Here is a 21,854-nt window from a genome sequence, read left to right on the forward strand (position 1 = left end):
TAGGCTGTCTCGATTAGTTCTGAAGCCACTAACGTAAGTTCTCTGGCACCAGCGCTAGTAGTACCAGTGTAAGTACCGTGACCTCCGTTACCAAGCCCAAAATTCTTCTTCTGTAATTCTTAGTTTCCCTCAGGAAAGATATTCCAAATAATACAGGACTCTATCCCTGTACCTAAATCTGCCCTCTCCCTAGAGCAGTGATTCTCAACGCGGGGCACAGGCCCCACCGGAGAGGTATGGCAATATTTTGATGGGTCATGTTCAAGAAGTACACCTTCCTGCTGACTATACTCTAGAGCCTTAATTTTGAAAAACAAAATTATGTGAATGACGTCACATTCATACGCATTTAAGAGGGAAAAATATGCATGATAGTATTGCAATGACGTCACGCATTGTATAAAACGTGTTGCATACAAAAACACGTCATTAGTATTTTTGAAATATTTGTAGAGAAGAAGGGAAAAAGATAGCAAGTTGGTATAAATGGCCTTTTAAGCTTCCTTCAGGTAAATTTGCGTAAGATCTTGAATAGCAAAAGTTAAATATCACGAGGGGGACATCAGGACTTTAGAAATGCCTAGTTGGGGCGCGGCCCAAAATTGTTTGGGAACCACTGCTCTAGAGTCTAGACTCTACCTAGGCTAGTCAAAAAGAAATCAAAAGTAGAAAGAAAAAGAAGCTTATTATTCAGATCAAAATCCAAAAACGAACTTAGTGTAATTGCCCTAAAGTCACCAGTGTACATGGTACAGCGCCACGAGTGCTACTACTGATAGTGCTAGTGTATGGTATCGCTGTCAAGTGGTCTCTCGTGGAATTTTCTGCCACCGCTATTCGTAATATAAGGAGCTGCCACTGCCAGGGTCAGTCCTGAAGCCATTAGTTTAAGTTCTCTAGCAACAACGCTGGTGACTAGCGTAAGTAACGCCGCCTATTGTGCCATGGTCATCTCTGACGCGCCACGTATTATACGAGTCCTTCACACACTGATATTCCTATGTGGTAACAACATTAATCAGTAGGGGTACAGCATGTGTACTACCTGTGGGGCGTATGTGTCACTTATTTGGCCCAAGGTGTCACGGCGTGTGCCACCAATAATTTCTATATAAATTATCTCTTCGGAGGGGGGCGGGTCCACCAGTGGATATTGCAATTACGGTAAACTCCTAATATTATTTTGTTAACACTACCGGAGTTCGGGGAAAATAATTAATAGCATTTGTGGAAAATAGCTCACTTTAGTCACCAATGTCAACTCCAATATCAACTAACTGAATTCTAACCGGGAAATAACCAAATAGTAAGATGTACAGAAAAGACCGAATTTGCTTGACCCATAATTTGAGTGGTAGGATTTAGCTAGCCCGCAAAAAGACTAAAATTAAAATTTAGTACAGAACAATTGATTCCCTTTTGCGAAATTATTACATTGAAAACAGGCTAGCTTCTATGAGAGCTTAACGTGTAAACAAAATTATATTATAGGTAAATCTATGCATAAGAGAAAAGGGAGATTTATCGGATAGACAATACAATTTGATTTTACAATTTGATGTACGGTCATAACAATTTGAAATAATTTTATTTATACTCATTTTAAATGAATATGGGAACAACTTAGTAACATCATGGTGACCATGATGGTGCCAAGGCCGTATTCAGGAGGGGATTAAGGGTATGAATCCCCCTGAAATTTCTGTTTGACTCGTAAAAACGTTGAAAAAATCCATATAGACATTTTTGATGCGTTTTTAAAGTGTTTTTGTTCCGTCTAAAAAAGTGTTTTGTTCCGTCCCCCTCCCCCCGAAAAAAAATCCCAGATACGGCCTTGAATGGTACCACTAAGTGGAGAGGGATACGCAACTAACAGAGGTACTTTTTTAAAAGAAAACAATGAGAAAGTTTAAAGAAAAAAAAGAAGAAGAAGGAGATTAAACTGATTAAACTGATTACTGATTAAAAATATGCCACAAAACTTCACGACTGTCTACTATTTCTTATATATAAATTAGTTCACTCATTTTTGAACAAATACTACAAAACAAGGAGAAGACAAAATTGTAAATAAATCTACACACTCATTTGAAGTTAAGAAAAAAATTACACATTATTATTTATCATGCACCAGTCTGCCAACTAAACATATGAAATGAGTTATGCTTAGCTGTTTGGAAAAAAACCTTTGTCCACTAAGCAGGGTCGTTACTAGCCAAAATTTTTGGAGGGGGACGAGAACTTTTACAAATTGGCTGATCATTTTTACTGACTGTTTTTTATCAATAATTAGCATAATGTCTGTTTTGAATACGATTCATAAAATTACTGCATGAGTGGGTAAAACCGCTGCATTTACCGACCGAGATTGAGATTGAGTACCAAATTTAACAGCCCTTGTGTTTGAGGCATTGTTCAACAGCGTTGCTACTACTTTCAGTCGAAAAATTGTTTTTAATTTTTAATTTTACTGTTTTTGAAATCATGTCAGGAAATCCCCCCTTATGTAAAAATTTCTCTAGAAAATTTGCGCGGAAACTTTCTTCCCAAAGGAAAATTTTTCCCGTGGACCCCTGTCCACAGAAACTCCCCATCCTCCCCCAAAAAGTTCCATATATTGTCTAATAACCATTGCTGTATACATATACAATGGGCAAATAGCATAACTTATAGTCCTTTCCCCAGGGGCTGTGGGGGATCATCACCAGAGGCATAATTATTGGACCTTTCAACTAAGCTGAGATAAATGGCTGTCCGAAAATGTCATCAGAGGTCTTTGGGGAAAATGAGATATGGAAGGGGGGCTAGTTATCCTCTAACTTTTTCTATCACTTAAAAAGAAAACTAAAACTTTTGATTTCCGTTTGAACGAGCCCTCTCCCGACCTTCTAGCTTCATTGATTCGATATAATCAACCATGAAAAAAAACAACAACAAATAAACATGCATCTGTGACCTTTGTTCTGAAAAAAACACACACACACGAAACCCTGCGTTTTGTCGATAGGAGCTTGAAACCACAATAACAGGGTTATCTGATATGCTGAATTTGGTGATGGTATTTTCATTTAGGATCACTTGACTTTTTGGGGTATTTCCTCCTTTTCTGAAAATCAAGTAAATTTTCTCACGCTCGTAGTTTTTGACGGGTAACATAAAAGTAAATTAATTTTATATATTTGGAATTAGGTGATGAATTTGAATTTGGTGAATGCTGAATTTGGTGATAATATTTCCATTTAGGATCACTTGACTTTTTGGGGTATTTCTTCCTTTTCCGAAAATCAAGTAAATTTTCTTACGCTCTTAGTTTTTGACGGGTAACATAACAGTTAATTAATTTTATATATTTGGAATTAGCATAAAAAGCCAGTTCTTTTTATGTACTAATTGTTATCAAAATTCCCTTTTTAGAGTATCGGTTACTATCGAGGTGAGTCACTCCTTACTTATACGGTTCGCTACCGCAAACCGTTTGATATTTTGTTCGGGATACGTGGTACAACTTTTCACAAACTAGCATAATCCATGACATTACGTTTTTATTCTTACGGGACAAATTCGATCCATAACGTAGATAGTCCCAAGTACACTCCAGCTGACATAGAATTACGCGTTACGTAAGTTTCTGTTACAAAGTTGTCAAGTAGCCAAACTTAAGTAGCCAAATATCCCCCTGGCTAGAAATTACTATCTAAATGGACGAATTTCCTGAATTTAGCTTTTTGGTATGCTTATCACTCAAATTTCTAAGATTCTCATTAAAGGCAGTATCCGGGGGGTTGGGGTTAAACGGTTTGAACACCCCTCCTTAAACGTTGTCCAACTCGTAAAAACCTAACAAAATGCATAAAATGAAATTTTTTATGCATTAACCCCCCACCCCTCTCCCGAAAAAAAATTTGGTTACGGCTCTGTTGCAGTATTGTCAGAATAAGTATGAAATAGGTGTTATTTCAATGAGTAGAAGAGATTCATTATAAGATTTCAGGTAAAGACAGTTCAAGGTAAAGACATGCCCTCTTTTGTTGTTACGTACCGCTGAGTTATACATAGCTCGTTTTCAGGAGATTCCTACCGTTGAGTTTTGCCGAACATTTACCGTTGAGTAAGAGACAGCCTATTTTCAGAAAAGTCTTCGTCAAAAGACCATATAGTTATAAACATTCATTTTAAACCTATTTATTTAATGGTAAAAAAACATACTTTCAAAATTTATGACTATCTACGTAAATCCATACACTCCAGTTAAGCTAAGAAAAGGAAAGAAATAACACTAATTAACACAAGCTGGTTTATTGAACACAATGTCTTTTTAATTCATCATCGAGAATAATCACCTTTCCGTTATTCAACCCCTGGTACCTCTTTTGAAAATTTTGCCTTTTGCAGCCCATATAAGTTAAAGCAGTTTGAGAAAGACATTTATCATCTCTTGTTGTTTATACAGGAGCCTGGAAAAAAAAGGAGTTAATGTCTAGTTTTACTTTTTTTTTGTGTTTTGACTATTTATTTATTGTATCTATTTTTTCTCAACTACATATCTATTACATTACAATACATATCTATTACTCAACTAAATATCTACATGTCTGTTACATCTATGCTATATATATATATATATATATATATATATATATTATATTATTTTTTTTATATATATATATATATATATATATATATATATATATATATATATATATATATATATATATATATATATATATATATATATATATATATATATATATATATATATATATATATATATATATATATAGCATTAGTCGCTGGACCATCAGTTGCGAGAACACCAATACGGACAGCTAAAAAAAGCCTTTGCTAAAGTATCTGAAGTAATCAAAATTGAAAATGAACAGCAACGAAACTCGTGGTTAGAAGATAAACAAAAACGAGAATTTGAGCGCATGAAAAATGAAAATGAACAGCAAAGACACGCGCGGTTAGAAGATAAACAAAAGTGAGAATTAGAACTAGAAATGAAAATGAACAGCAAAGACATGCGGGGTTAGAAGATAAACGAAGACGAGAATAAGAGCGTATGAAAAATAAAAATAAAAGTTGGTATCTTGAGTTATTCTCGCATAAAAAACGATCTAGATAGGTCAGTAGTCTGAGAAAAATCGTTAAGAACCTTAATGTTGTTTTTGCAAATGACGTCATGTACTAGCCTATGTTAGTACACATGGGCGCCCATAAGGGGGGGGGGACCCGCCCCCCCCTGGCTGAATGATGCTGCCTTGTTTTTATATTTTTGTTCTGAGATTTCTATTATATAGCATTAAAAGTGTCAATTAGGTGAGGTTTGCCCCCCTGGGATTCGGCTTATGGGCGCCCATGTTAGTACATGATATAAGCATTTCTCGCGACATCATATATGGCATCATATAAGCATTTTCTTACATGATGCCATGCATAGCATATATTATATTGCTGAGTTTCCAACACAACAATTATTTACATAATAAAAAGTCTGTTGGAAGGCCTAAAAAACATAAATTTGCAGTTGCAGTTACTATAAATGATTACTAACGCGTGAACTAACGCGTGAAAATTCGACAACCTGGACCATCAATTGTGACAACACCAATACGGACAGCTAAAGCAAAGGCCATTGCTAAATTGTGTGAAGTAATCAAAATCCAAAACGTGTCAAAAATGAAAATTAAGAGCAAAGACCCGGGCGGTTCGAAGATATGAGAAAATGACAATTAGAGCGTGTTAAAAATAAATAATTTCTTAGTCCACACTGCTTTTCCATTTACGAAAAATTAAGCAAGAAAAAACGGGTTTTAATTTTAATAAAACAGTGAATAAATAACAATAAAATAAACACTAAATTAATAAACACTCCGAATATTTCGGCCCCACGTCCAGGAGAGCCTTTCTCGACGGAAAAAAAGAGAAAAACAATTTTTTTTTTTTTTTTTAAAACAGCATACATCGAAATACAACAAAACTAAACACACGAAGAGAGAGAAAAAACAAAAGAAAAGAATATAAATAAATAATTAGGAATCAAACTCACGTCTTAAATAAAACTTCCATACACTGGCGTATTTAACGCAATAAACAAAAGCGAATGTCTATTGCAAATAGACATTCTTTTTTTTCCGTTGAGAAGGGCTCCCGGACCTGGGGTCGAAATATTCCAAGTTTTTTTTTTAATTAAGTGTTTATTCTGTTGTTATTTATTCACTGTTTTATTAAAATTAAAACCCGTTTTTTCTTGCTTAATTTTTTGTGTTAAAAATGAAAATAAAGAGCAAAGAAACACGTGGTTAGAAACAATACGACACCGAGAAAGTGAGTGAGTCAAAAATGAAAATGAAGGGCAAAGACATACGCGGTCAGAAGAAAAGTGGTGGCGTGTCAAAAATGAAAATTAAAAGACATGCATGTGTCACATTAAAAGACACACGCGATTAGAAGACATGCGACACTGAAAATGTGAGGAAGTCAATGAAAATCAACCTGAACGGCAAGAACCAAAACGTGTCAAAATTGAAAATGATAGCGATGATTATTGGGTTTGGGATTTGGACATGGATAAGATCATCAATGCCTACCATACCTCTGTTAAAGAAAGGTTCGGCGATATGTGTTTCATAATGACGAAAGACCAGCCGAGGTAAAACGAACCAAACAATTTGAAAATGAAGGCTATGATGATTGGGTTTTGGATTATGACATGGATAAGGTCATCAATGTCTACAATACCTTTGAAAATAAAAAATATTGAGTAGATAAATCGTTGGAAGTTGTCTCACTACCTGAACAATATTGTCTGCGTTGTGAGAATCTGACAAGACAAGCGACAGTGGGAATCTATATATAGAAGCCTGCCGCGTGCCGAGTGCCGGGGCCCGGTACTAAAGATATATATATATATATATATATATATATATATATATATATATATATATATATATATATATATATATATATATATATATATATATATATATATATATATATATATATATATATATATATATATATATATATATATATATATATATATATATATATATATATATATATATATATATATATATATATATATATATATATATATATATATATATATATATATATATATATATATGTTTACTTGTGTACTATATGGTAAACACTCGAGAATTTGGATCTACAGATCAGAGAGTAACCGGCTTATACCTGTCAGTATTGGAAGAAAATTAGCTTAGGCTCGGTTAAAATCTACGTTGTAGGCATATTTTTATGAAATATTTAATATATAGAGATAGTATTTTGTTTGGGTTAGGTAATGTTAGGTATTTATTGTAATGCGTTTATTGCCCCTCCCCCCTAACATCTTCCCCCCTACCATAGTTCTTTGTTATAGTTTACATTATTTTTATTAATAAAGTATTATATTTTCATTATATTTTGGTATATTTCATTAGGATTAACTTCACTTCCCGAGTGCGTACCATATAATACATAAGTACCCATTATACATATAATTTATTATTAAAGTAGTATGAAAATAAATGTCAAAAATATTTGTTTTCCTGTACAGTAATGGGTGTGGATGTGTTCCACAACCCAATTATTATTAAAAGTAATTGATTATTTGAAATTACCAATCGGTCTAGACTAAGCAATAATGGTAAAGTTAGCCCCTAAAATGCTCATAATACTGAATAGGGGCTAGAAGTGTAGCCCTTTCTGCACTAATAGTTAAGCAATTTGCTTATTATTTTTGTTTGTCGTTGTCGTAGGACGAAAATAGAAACCAATAGCTACCTAATGATTGATCACAGGTTCACACAGATATTGAGTAAACTAAAATTGATTTTCTTTATCTTTTACTTTTTTCAGATTTTGCAATGATTTCTCATCTGCTAGTTAAATATAATAATAATAATAATAATGTATTATTAAAGCTTTTTTACAGCCATATACAAAACAAAAAGAAAAGAAAAAGGATAAATAAAATGAATACATACTAAAATCACTATCCTCTTAATCAACACTCATACCCTTCAATGCAAAATTCACCACACCTACTACCGTTTGTGGTGAATCCGAACTCAAAATCCCCCGAAGTAGCCAATCATTACCCTCTGTCAAAACCTCCCCCCTTATATGAGAAAGCCGCCGGCATCGCAGGAGGAAATGACCCAGCCCAAAATCATTCTCACCACATTTTAGACAAGTACGCTGCGTTTCCGGACCTTCTCTATCCTTCCAAACTTCTTTTCCTTGTATTGGTAGACAATTGGCTCGAAGCTGAATCCACGTTTTCATATACTTACTAGGTAATCTCAGCTTCAAATATGACTCCTGTCCATAAATCCGCTTTATATCTCTATACAAAGTAAGACTATTCGACTTATCTAAAGCTGTCCACCAAAGTTGAATTTCCTGGTCGTGCAATCTTGCTTGGAATTCCTTTATGAAGTTTTCTTGGTCCAGTGGTCCCTGTCTTCCATTCCACGCGTTTGAAAAGCCTGTTTCCTGTAGTATTTTTCTGATATGTGCTGTTCAAGTGATTTTACTTTTTTGGGTGAGAAGATCCTTATAGGCAGCAGAAACAAGTCTTTACTTGGGTAAATTCAGGATTTTGAGCCAAAACTTGATCATCTGTATCTTTCTTCGTATTTTTAAACTGTAGATGCCTAGGTCACCTTTCAGTACTAGGGAGTGAGTTGTTTTATGTAGCCCATATGCATGCTTGTAGTATTGTAGTTGTAGAGTTTCTAATCCTTGGGCAGTCTGGTAGCCCCAAATTTCTGCTCCGTAATGCAGTATGGGTAAAACTTTTGTGATAAATATATGTTTATGAAGGCTGAGATCGCTTATTCCTGTTGTAACGTTGCTTCTGTAAATACCGAAAAGTGCATTTTTCCCTTTTGTCGTAGTTGCTGATATATGTTGTGTCCATTTACCATTTCGCGTTACTGTAAAGCCCAAATGTGTTGCTTTCTCTTCTATTTTTAAAATTTGACCTTCGAAATAAAACTAGGGGGGTAGCTCTGGTTGCTTTTTGTTAAATATTAATATTTTGCTTTTGGATACATTAGCCTTCAGTTTCTTTTTCTGCAGATATTCTGCTAGGATATTCAGTAGAGACTGTAGATTTTCCTCGGAATCAGCCAGTAAAATTATGTCATCTGCGAAAAGCAACATTGAAAGATTCAAATTTCCAAGACGAAGTGTTGGTGCCCATTGGCGTTGGAAAAATTGCACAATATCATTAATAAATATACAAAATAATTTTGGAGATAGAGTACTTCCCTGTAAAACTCCCTTACTTACAGGAAAAGAGGAAGAGACACCCTGTTGTGGAATTTTCACTAAACTTTTAGTCCATTAATACGTCGAAGCTATTATATTCATAAACTGATGTGGTAATCCAATTTCACTCAAAGCTTCAAACAGCAAAATTCTATCTACGTTATCAAACGCTCTCTGCAAGTCTATAAGCTCAGAGTATAATTTACGATTTCCTTTAGAATACTTATGTATCATTGCATTTAAAATGAATACTCGATCCACTGTCGAATATCCCGGTTTGAATCCACCTTGTTCTTCATTTAGAATACTATTCGCCTCCATCCATTTTCCAAGTCGTTTGTCCAAAATTTTTCCAAAATTTTCCCCCACTGTTTAAAAGACTTATAGGTCTATAGTTTGCATGAACGGCCGGGCTACTTTTTTTAAATAGGGGTAATACGAGTGAGGTCTTCCAAGCTAGTGGCCAATGTGTCGTAGATATTACTAGGTTAAACAATGATGTTAACACGGGGATGATGATATTCCTTATCGATTTAAATATCTTAACTGGGATTCCGTCTGGCCCAGGTGCTGAGCCCCCTCTCATTTTTTGCAGTGAATCATTTATTTCTTCTGGGTTAATGGGTTCAAAGAGGGTGTAATTTGTTTCTCTAAGAGGGAAAGGTCCTTGTTCGCAATATGCTTGATTTATCCTTTCCTCTAGTGTGTTGTTCGTTTTTTCTGCATCTTTCTGTAGTGATTGAAAATAAGATGGCCATGTTTTCGGTGGTGGAATTTTCAGGGAAAATTCCACCACAGATATAAGATCTGTTAAAATCACGATTCTAAATGAAGAGAAACTAATATTTCACTAAATTTAACGACACTAATTAGATAAACAATTCTAATCCACTAAAATCACTTTTCAATTAAATTACTGAGGCAAATCCTCAACAGGAAAAGACACTTGAACACAGTAACCCTCAAAGGTTCTATCCAGCATTTCAACACTCTTGAGATAATTACCACAAACTGCTCCGAAGTTTTGATGAAAGGGAAGGTTAGATTTTTGCTAATTGCCCCGTTGAGGACACGGTTCCAGATGATTAGCTAAGCAAACGGTTCCCGATGATTATTTCAGAAGATTAGAAATATTAGACAAGACCTTTAAGTGTGACAGGGATGACCTTCATCCCGCTTTTCGGTTTGAATAAAAGAATTATTAATTATCAAGTATCCTCATCCAAAAAAATTTATTGTAGTAGCAAAGTGTTTTTTCAAAATAACATATAGTTACTAGCACCGATTTGGGTCAGGTCTCCCCCCCCCCCCAGACAAAAAAAACAGCGGCTATCTTCTGTATCTGCTATGACTGTAAATAATTTCTGAGACAACACTGGCTAAGCTTGGCAATATAAGAAAAACCTCAAAAAGAAGAAAAACGGGGATATTCACAGCCAGTGAAAATGAAAACGAAACTCATACCGTATCTGAAACACCTAGCTTACCTCCACAGAATGCAGAGTCCACGTTTGCCTTGTTTTTCAGTTCCAATGTAACAAAACTTATTTAATAGATACATACTATATCGTTGAGAAAAATTGATAATACCATTCCATGCCTCTCCTTCACTTTCTTAGAATACAATAGTCCCCTCTAGTCTGACCCAGAATTTACCCACCATGTCAACAAAACAGAATAGGACAGAACTTTTCATCCAGAACTCTTCATCCACACAGTTGAGGATTATTATACTTTATTATGAATAAATCAGTCGAATTTGTGGAAGGTTTAATTTGCAAATGCGGAAAGTAAGGAAAAGTCACCTGGCTTGCTTTGGAGACCGAAAAAGATTGTTTTGACTGTTACATATAATTAATGAATTATTATGCAATGTAAAATATATTTTTGGTTATAATAATGATTTCATATGTAATATTTATTATGAAATATTTAGAAACTAAATAATTTAGGTTTTAACTTTATGTGTGGTTTGTATTTGTTCATTAGCAAACTTTTTACGCAAAACTAAGAAAAATGCCACGAAGTTCCTCCATTTCTTTGAAGAATTTGTCAAATTGAGTTTCTTGTTTCTGTGAACAATTTTTGAAGCGCTCTTAAATCATAAGAGTGCGTACGACCTTTTCAATTTTCTTCTTCGTGTATTATGTACTCTACAATTTCTTATTTTGAAGCAAGAAAGCTTCGAATCTTCAAGAAAAAAAAGTTGCACAGATTTTATTCATGCACTTAATTTTAGATATTGGATAGAGCTTATGAAAAAACTGTTCTGTTTTCATTTTTGATCTAAAAAAATTTAGTCTGATGTGTCACATCTATTATAGTTTGTCTATTTTTCGTATTACTGTTTATAATAGTGTCTTTATATGATTAAATTAAAAAAACAAGTTTTTTTTAACTGAAAGTAAGAAACGACGTTAAAACTTAAAACGAAAAGAAATTATTCCGTATGTGGAAGGGGCTGTCCCCTCCTCGGTGCCTCTTTCTTTACGCTAAAGTTTTTTATTGTTTAAAAAAATAGAGTTGTGAGAAAGTCAAACTTTAGCGTAAAGAGCGAGGCGTTGAGGAGGGGACAACCCCTTTCATATACGGAATAATTTCTGTTCGTTTTAAGTTTTACCGTCGTTCCTTACTTTCAGTTAAAAAAACTTGTTTTTTTTATTTAATTTTTGAACGTTTATGAATTAATGCAGGTTTTGATTTTGGCTCACCGTACATGAATAATTAAAACAAAATGTGCATATTAATTTTACTTTTATTTGGTTAAATAGCTTTCTCGAAACTTGTTTAATTTTATTTACGAACATTTTTATTAGTACGTAATAAATATACGTAACTTACGAATTAACTTACGTAACGAACTTCTATATTAATATATTTTTAATACGTGTATTAGGGGGCTCGCACCCTAGTCAATAACTCGCTCTTTAAGCTAAATTAAGAATTTTGTTCCAATTCTTTAAAAATTACCCTTAATAAAAAAGGCCGTTATTTATAATAAATAGCTTTTATGAAAATACTAAAAAATCTTTAGCTTAAAGAGCGAGGTATTGACTAGGGGGTGAACCCAGTCATACACGTAATATTTTCTTTCGTTTTAAGTTTTGATGTTGCTCCTCATTTTCAGTTTGAAAAATTTCAGTTTTCTTTCACATTTAATTTCTGATCTTTTTTTAAATAATGCTTGAAAATCCGGCGCCCCCTTCACACTAATTTTCCTTCCCCCATGAAAACTTACTTGATGGAAATAACCTTCCACATAACCCCCGACCCAGCCACCCCCTACTAACAGAAAAATCCCCCTGAAAACGTTAGTATACTTCCCAACAACCAATACTATATGTTAACATTGGGTAAAGCTCATAACTTTCAGCCCTCCCCCCGGGGACTTTAGGGGATTAAGTCATTCGAAAGGACTAGTTATCATATTTTCAACCATGCTGAACAAAATGGCTATTTCAAAATTTTGATCAGGTGACTTTGGGAAAACAATAAGCGTAGGAGGGGGCCTAGTTGCCCTTCATTTTTTGGTTACTTAAAAAGGGCACTAGAACTTTTAATTTCCGTTCCAATGAGTCCTCCCACGCTATTCTAGGACCACTGGGTCAATACAATCACCCCTGGGGAAAAAAAAACAAATAGACAGGCATCCATGACCTTTCTTCTGGCAAAAAATGCAAAATTCCACATTTTTGTAGATAGGAGCTTGAAACCTCTACAGTAAGGTTCTCTGATACGCTGAATATGACGGTGTAATTTTCATTAAGATTCTATAACCTTTGGGGGTCTGTCCCCCCTTTTTCAAAAATCAGCCAAATTTTCTCAGGTGCGTAACTTTTGATGGGTAGAACTAAACTTGATGAAAACTATTTATTTGAAATCAGCATTAAAATCTGATTTTATTGGTATCAGAAACCTGTTTTCTAGAGTTTTGGTTACCATTTAGCCGGGTCGAACTGTTTGATGATGTTTTTTCTTTGTTAGGACAAGGGAATTCCAAAACTATTAAAAGGTTACAAGTTTCTTGGAGAACTTCATCAGTACGTGAGGTCATGATGCATTTCCTTGCCACTGTTCTGTTTTGGACAACCAAGAACATTCCCTCAGGTGGAAGGAATATCCTCTGCTTCTGCTTCTAAGTTCAAATAACTTTGAACTTAGAAGCTTAATTTTTTCATAATGCCCTTTGCCTATATCTGTTTTGTCACGTTTAAAACATTTGAAATGGGCGACTTTGATATTGATTTTTTTTTTTTTTTTTGGTCTTTTGGATTCCTAAGAAGCCTTCTTGTATTAAAAACTGGTTTTTAATTACAATTAAAAAAAAATGCATTTTAAAGTTTTTTTTGGCTTCTTTATAGAATATATGTCATGTAGGCTAAGACTGAACTGCTGCTTTTTTATCGCTTTTGGCTGCTCTTTTGGATATTATTCATTTTTTCTTTTGGGGATTCATTCCAAATTATAAACTGATAAATACCTAATATCATTCAAATTATAAACTGTATGTAAAAGGAGTAAATTTATCAAATTGAAAAAATACATGATGAATACTTCACCTGAGAACACTTCAATTACAATGACACAAAAAACTTTTAATAGTTTATTGGCTATGAAGGAAAATGAAGTGCCAGCTATTTCTTAGGTAAAAAATGAAAAGCTCATCCGTTTTAAGTGTAATTAAATTAAATAATATGCAGACTGAAGTAGCTCCAGGAAGATGTTGAAATGTTCATCCTAGTTCGTCACTTTTAATCCAAGCAAAATGTTAGGACGCTTAGTATCAGTTATTGAGTTTAAGCTTTGATGTCCAAATGCTCACAAGAATTACCAAATTTAAGAAAGTCGCAACAATAAGTCACCTATGGTCAAAATACTTAGACTCCTCTTTGATCCGCACCCAGGCTCAAAGCTTCTGCTATGGTTATTTCCATGGAAATCTCCAAAGAGTTTCTTTTTAAAATAGCTTTCAAGCGTAGTTAGGGGTATCTAGACTTTTTTGCTTTTCTTCAAAGCTTTGAAAAAAGCGTTATAATATTCCAAATGTTACATTTGTGCATGTTTTTGGTAATCATTTGTGGGGTGATAGAATTTTCTAAACCACTGTAGATACGTAAGAACGTTGCAACATCTAGTACCCTGAGGTCATAAGACTGTCAAAGACTCCTCCTTGAACCTACCAAATTGAAAGCTTTTATTATGACCTGGCCATTTAATGTAACTTGGGCACTGGACCAAGGGCACCATTGTTACTAGAGCGCAACGTTAGGTGGGGATGTCGATATTGCTTTCGTCACACCAATTCGTTTTAGTGTGAATCTGCCTGGTATATATGAATGAATGTTTTGAAAGTAAACCCGTTTCATCAACAGGAAAAAAAAAAACGGATTGAACGCATATGTCCCTTACCCTTTGGACAATAAAACTATGCAAATGCTGTATAAAGTATAGCTCACGAAAATCTAGTTAATTTTTTTGACTTTTCAACTTTTTGGCATCCCTGCTGGGAATAAAATAAAAGGTACTATCACTTAAATATAATAACTCCCTATGCCCCCCTTCTGGATACCATCTTGATAGGATACCGTCTCAGTTTTAAATAAAAAAAAAAATAATTAACTTATTGGCACCCCTGCTTTAAAAAAAATCGAGGTATTATCATTTAAATATGATAGCTCAATACCCCCCCCCTCTGGATACCACCTTGATAGGATGCCGTCTCTGCTTTAAATAAAAAAAATGAACTTTCTGGGATCCCTGCTTTCAATAAATAAAATTCCGAGCTATTATCATTTACATATAATACCTCCCTACCCCTCCCCCCTCTGGATACCACCTTGATAGGATACCATCTCAGCTTTCATTAGAAAAATAATTTACTGAATAATTAACAAGGTCATTATATGGTTCAAACAAACACGCAAAATAACGTTAAACAGCTTAGTGTTCCTTGAAAAAAAACTGAGGGTATGAGTAAAGGGGTACAAAGACAATAACAAAAATGTCAAAATTATTCAGATATACATCAAATTATTGGAAAGCTGAGTGATAGATTCCCCATGGCATTCCATAAGATCCAAAGAATCGAATTAAAAGGGAACACACACAAAAGTCAAATAAGACCAGTAGCCTATGAGAAATAGCCAAATACCCAAGACAATGAACAAGTTTTAAAAGGGACCCTGGTTCTATCCATGTACTTCAATGGCTTGCCTGGGACTTTGATATCGTTTTCTTCTGTCTCTACTTTAAATGAAAAAAATAATTATCTTTTTGGCATCCCTGCTTTCAATAAAAAAATGAGGTATTATCATTTACAAATGATAGCCCCCTGTCCCCCTCCCCCTATAGGCAATAATTTACAATTTATTTATGAATCATATTTTTGGGGTAATTTCCGTTTCAATCTTTAATTCCCCAACCTTGTACATAGCTTAGTCTGTAGCTAAATTTTGTCTCAACCGAAGGCTGTTTTGTTTGTTTTTTTTGGGGGGGGGGTAAAAATGTTCTAGAAAAAAGATTGTATTTTCTATCAGGTATTCAATAATTGAGTATTCAACATTAAGAAAATCTTATATAAAAACAGCAAAAAAAAAAAAAATCTGCAAACTTACAATTCAGCTGCAGAAACAATCAGTCAGCTGTCAATTTCAAAATCCAACAAAAGGCTGAAGCTGTATAGTAGTGAATGCGTTCTATAATTCTATTCAACTTGAAAATAAAATTCCTGACTGCGAATGATGTAAGAAATAGCGATTGGGAAACTGCATTCGAAATGATTTAAACTCGTTTCATAAAGACGATACTTTTTATTGTCAACATAGGAAGAACTGTGTATATTGCAATATTTGCAATAGCATATTGCACCTGACTGGTGTTGAAGCCAAATAACAAAAGAGCTGAAAACTAATGAACAAAAGAGTAGTGAAGAATGATGGTATATAAAGTAATATTTGCCCGGGAAATTAACTGGTGATAAATCACTAGATGTGGTATCGTGATTACGTGATTGTCGGGATTTGGAGAACCAAATTTTTTTCGGGGTGACGCATAGATATTTTGGGAGATACCCGAAAATTCGGGGATAGTGCAAGCTCTGCTTGATTTCTAATCAGGAAAATCGAAATACTAAACCACACGAGAAGGAAAAGCTCCGACTTTGCGGTTGACGCAATAAAGAATAGCCACAAAATTAATTTAAAGTCGACCGAACACCGCCGCCTCTGCCGGCGGTGGCGTGCCTGTGGCGCGCCGGCGGCTTTACGACACTTCGGCGGCGTTCGACCGGGCCTCTCGGCGGCGTTCGGTCGATCCGCCGGCGCGGCACCGGGGTCTATATATATATATATATATATATATATATATATATATATATATATATATATATATATATATATATATATATATATATATATATATATATATATATTATCTGTATATGTATTTATTATTATATACTGTTTATCTATTATTATTTGTGTTCATCTACTTATTTATAAATAAATGGATAAAATAAATAATTTTATTGCCCATTATAAATAGACATAAAATGTCACATAATGGAGTATATGAAAAGATAATAAAAAAAAGGAAAAGGCCTATACGAATTATACACATACCAGTAGACAGCAAACTGTTAAAACAGAAAATAAATAAATAATACCTTCAAAGGCACTGACTAATAGCTTGAAAAGGCTATGCTTTTGATCCAATGATGAAGCAAACCGGTGCTTTTGTTTCATAATAATCATTAAAGGGTCACACAAATTATGCTTGCTTTAAATTCTAGTATTACGTGTCGAAGGTGGTAAACCCAAAATATATTTCGCATGCTTAAAGAAGAGGGATCTAATAAGCTTCTTATCACTACCAGTCAAAATAATCCATAAAGACGAAAGTGCTAGCAAGTGAGGGTATACACAAGCAAGTGAAGGGATATATAGACGCGAGCAAATATTACGATTATAACATGCTCTACGAAATTTTAAAGCACCATAAGCTTTTCGAGCGTTTTCAGCGAAATTCGTGATGAGGCCATCACGGGTTGACTTCATATTATGGCCAATAAGGAGTCCAAGATAAGTCAGTGATTTGGAAGAAGAAATCACCTGATTACCGAACTTCTCCCAAAAGGAAAGATCACCATTACCCTAGGGGTTTAAAACAAGCAGAACACTTTTACTAGCATTTTATGATAGACCAATTTTAGCATAATCAGCACTTAAGATGTTAAAATTTTCCTCAATTGGAGGCACAGAGCGGCTTAAGTTTAGCACATCATCAGCATAATTCAATAATGAAACATCCCCGATTAATGATGTCCCCGATAAATACAATTAGTGACCTTATGCGACTGCGCTTCAGGGACACATGGACACGTAGCAAATACGAGTGTATGCCATAATCGGAAGCTCGACGCACGTCGTGACAACCAAAAATTAGGGGCTCCCCAAGCTCATTCGATTAAGTTAAAAGATTTGCAATAAGGCTATGGATACGCTCCCTGCTTTTTAAATCCGAACTGCGAATCCGGGGAATGACAACATATATTTACTTTATTAATCACAAGTAAGTCTATTAATTTAGATAAGATAGAAGATACAGGAAATGGACGGTAAGAACGACATTCAGAGGGATCTTCACCCGTTTTAAAGCAGGCATCAAAATACCAGTACAAAATGAATCAGGAACCAGACACGAATTAAAAATTATCTGATAAAGAATTTCTAAATGTATCAATAGACTATTACTCTCATGCTTTAAATGTATACCACATAAACCATCCACACCACGGAAATGCTTTTTCCTACACTGCGAAACCGATACACACGAAACAAACTACGAAACCACAATGAAGACACTACGAAACCGATACCACGTGAAGTAGAGAGTTTGCATCCAAATCTTGATCATATAAAAGTTCCAGATTTTTATCGGGTGTTGAAAACTCAGTTACGAAATTGGATATCCACTCAGACTCACTGGGAGGATCACAAGTAATCACATCATTTCTAGTCTCACCTTTTGATTTTACAAGTTTCCAAGCAGCACTATGGTCATTACCAACTGACTGGCTAAACTTCTCTACTATATCTGCCTTATGTTTTTGAAGCAACTTACTGAAAGTGTGCTTAGTAATCAGTCGTACATCGTTGGCTGCCGAATGTTTAGGCAAGCCGCACTCGGTTCAAAAATTATGCCAAAATTTAGACAGAATACAAGCTTCAGATAGCTCGCTATTTTCAGACCATTTAGGCAATGCAGTGCCAACTTGGACTTTGCAAGTAGGGACTGCCACAAATTCAGCCCAACGCAGTGCATGATTGATTTCTACGCAATAAATGTTCAAGAGAATTTGTTTTTCACTCTCCGGTGGGGCTGGTTTCCAAATAAGAAGTTGATAGGGAGCTTTGATCTTCTTAAGAGTATCATCTAAGACAAATCAATAAGTGGACTCATCGATGTCCTTCCAAGTAGGCTTAAAAGTCTAGATTTTAGGTGGAGACTTAGAGAGAATGCCATTTAATTCACTACTGTTTAAAACAGAGAAATTATCAGATACACAGACACCAAAATCAACATGAGATAGGGCCTTTGGCTTAATATGCAAAGGGCTAATGCCCTCTGATGCACACAATAAAGGCGAGTCTCGAAGTCGAGCGTGAATTATGTAAAAGGCGAATCGTTTAGGATAACATATGTGTCATGTTATCTATTATTTCTATCTTTCCTATGTTGTCTGTGTTAATATCTCTTTTTTCTGTAAAAATCCGGGGTATCTTGAAGAGGCCTGCAGACTTCCTGCTTCTGAATGTATAAGGGCTGTTGGTGTTGTTATTTTTTACGACAATTGGATGTTCTTGCCACAAGATTTTTCTAGGCTAGTCAGTACGAAGTTATTGAAATGCATTACCCTTGGCCCACAGATCTCTAACTTGTTTGTCTGATCATAAATAAAAGTTTTGCAAGCTAATGTTGAAGTGAATCAATAAATTAGTCTATATATTAGTTTATTAGTTGAATATATTAAATATTAGTTGAAGTGAATCATTAAATTATTCTAGATATTTGTTTTACAATAGATTTTCAAGATACTGTTGAAGTAACTCAATAAATTATTCTCGATATTATTGCTTTAGTGGAAGATATTAGATATTACCTGAAGTGAAACAATAAACTAGTCTAGATATTGTGTTTAAATTGTTTTTGAAAGATAATGTTGAATTAAATAAATAAAGTAGGATAGATATTAGTTTATTAGTTGAAGATATTAGATATTAGTTGAAGTGAATCATTAAATTAGGCTAGATATTTATAAGTAGTAGGTTTAATGTGTCACTGAGTTATATATTTCTGTATATAACTTATATAGGCCTAGTCAGTGAGTTACACATATTTTAAGTAGTATGCTAAATATGTCACTGAGTTATATATTTCTGTATATAACGTATATAGGCCTAGTCAGTGAGTTATGTATATTTATAAGTAGTAGGTTAAATATGTCACTGACTTATTGCCTTTGCAAAACAAAAGTGATCTGTTTGTCTGGCCTCCACCAGGCCATTCAGCATGTCCCCAGGTGGCGATAGGGGAACGCTCTACAGATATGTAGGGTACCTCCATAGGAGGCATGGACCAAGGGGGGACCTTGTCCCTGGGGGTCCATAATAGAATCTGGGGCACCCTTGCCCGGGGTCATAAATACAGGCGGAGGAGGAAGAAGGCCCCTCAAATGTACACTCAAAAGGGCCCACTTGTTTATCCACAAGTTCCATGAGTTGCAAACCTTCTCCCAGCAATGGGTTAAATTGCATGGTGATGCAGATCACCATCGCGGGAGGATCCTCTATAGGAGGACAACTGCGGCAGGGCGTAAGATCCAGATCTATGGACAACGGCCTCTGCAAAGGGCTGCCTCGACCTTTTCGAGGTACCTGCAAGACTGGGGACCTTGCAGTCAACTCTAGTCCTACTTGAGGAGAGGCGCCGCTCGAGGAAATTATAGCCTAGTAAACGACACAGCATTCGCACGGGATTCTGACTAATGGACAATTCTTCTGGGATTGGTATGTTTTAATGGGCGTCTTTGGGCTGAAAAACCTCTTCCTAGCTAGTTTATCTATTACGGGTTGCCTCCCTGGAGTAGCATAATATTTGTAGGCATGAATATATCATGAGTCGGAGGAAATAGGCTTGAGATTGTCTGTGCAGGATTTCGACTCTTGTTGATAGAAGAGCATCGCCAAGTGCTGTAAACCATGTTGTGACCAAGATGAGCCCAGGATTGCACAATGCCTCCATTCACGGAGGTCTCAGGGACTTCTTGCTGTCCGGTTCTAAGCCGGCTTAAGCACTTCGTTGTAGAGTTGAGAAGATATGTGATCCCCATCCTGCACTGGTATCCAGGATCATTGTTTTTCCAGAGGCGAAAAAAATTTCAATGATTTAAAGAACATGAAAATTGGAACTTGGAATGTTACGACATTAAAAAATGACTATCGTATCGACATTTTGACTGACGAATTCAGACGATTCGAACTGGATCTATTAGGAATTTCAGAAACTCATATCCCAGGGGTAGGAAGCATGAAATTAGGTGATATAGAATTTGTTTACTCAGGCAGGAAGGATGGGTTACATAGACAGGGAGTAGGGCTCATGATGAATTAGGAAGCGGCTAAGTCTTGTTTAGGCTAGGAAGTAATTAATAATAGAATACTAATTCCTCATTTTATGACTAAAAAGTTCAATGTATCAGTTAGATTAGTATACGCCCCTGTAGAACCAACTGATTGAGATAGTAGTGACTCAGATGAATTCTACTTACAGTTACAGGATCAAATAGACACGGTCCCAGGTAGAAATATGATGTTATTGCTGGGAGATTTTAACGCCAAGGTTGGTAGAAATATGGATAGATGGTATCCCAGCTTAGGTAAATTTGGTGTAGGAAAAGAAAACAGTAATGGATACAGACTTTTGCAATTTTGTAGGTATAACAATCTAGTTATAACCAATACGGTGTTTGGTCATAAAATGGCTCATAAGCTAACATGGTATTCACGTGAGGGTAAGACAGCAAACCTTATTGATTGTGTTATAGTAAATCGAAGACTGGCTGGATCAATACAAGATACTAGGGTATATAGGAGTGCTGTTATTTATGTTAAAAGTAAAGATCACCATCTAGTAGTGTCAAGGGTTAATTTAAAGCTGAAATATCGGAAGGGTAACTACCTACCGGGAAGTTATGATTTTAGTAGACTCCAGGATGAGAATTTGAGAGAAACTTTCCAGGAACAGTTGAATTCTAAACTTGAGAGCTTAAAATTTGATAATGTGGAAGATGGTTGGAATAATTTTAGAAAAATAATTTGTGAAGTTGCTGAAGGTGTATTAGGGAAGAAAGCGAGAACTGCAGCTAAGATTATTAGTGAAAAAGCTTTAAGTTTAATAGAAAGGAGAAAGGAATTGTACAAGAATTATCTGAGTGATAGATCACATGAAAACAAAAGAAATGTAAAGAAAGTGGAGAAAGCATTGTAAGGAGGTGTGAAGTGGGGGCCATG

The 21,854-nt window shown here is 35.1% G+C and overlaps 1 protein-coding gene across 1 annotated transcript in view; it reads right to left on the reverse strand.

Moving 5' to 3' along the window:
- Positions 1 to 4,172: 4,172 nt before the first annotated feature.
- LOC148943752 (epidermal growth factor-like protein 8) overlaps positions 4,173 to 21,854 on the reverse strand; it is a 128,937-nt gene continuing 111,255 nt past the window's right edge. The window contains exon 9 of the mRNA XM_089101478.1: positions 4,173 to 4,454. Coding sequence (XP_088957604.1) covers positions 4,429 to 4,454 — 26 coding nt within the window. The 3' untranslated portion in view covers positions 4,173 to 4,428. The remainder of the gene's footprint in view (positions 4,455 to 21,854) is intronic.

Source organism: Artemia sp. Qi Xiang Cuo, chromosome 15, assembly GCF_049724085.1.
Source record: "Artemia sp. Qi Xiang Cuo chromosome 15, ASM4972408v1, whole genome shotgun sequence".
Taxonomy (NCBI): Eukaryota; Metazoa; Arthropoda; class Branchiopoda; order Anostraca; family Artemiidae; genus Artemia; species Artemia sp. Qi Xiang Cuo.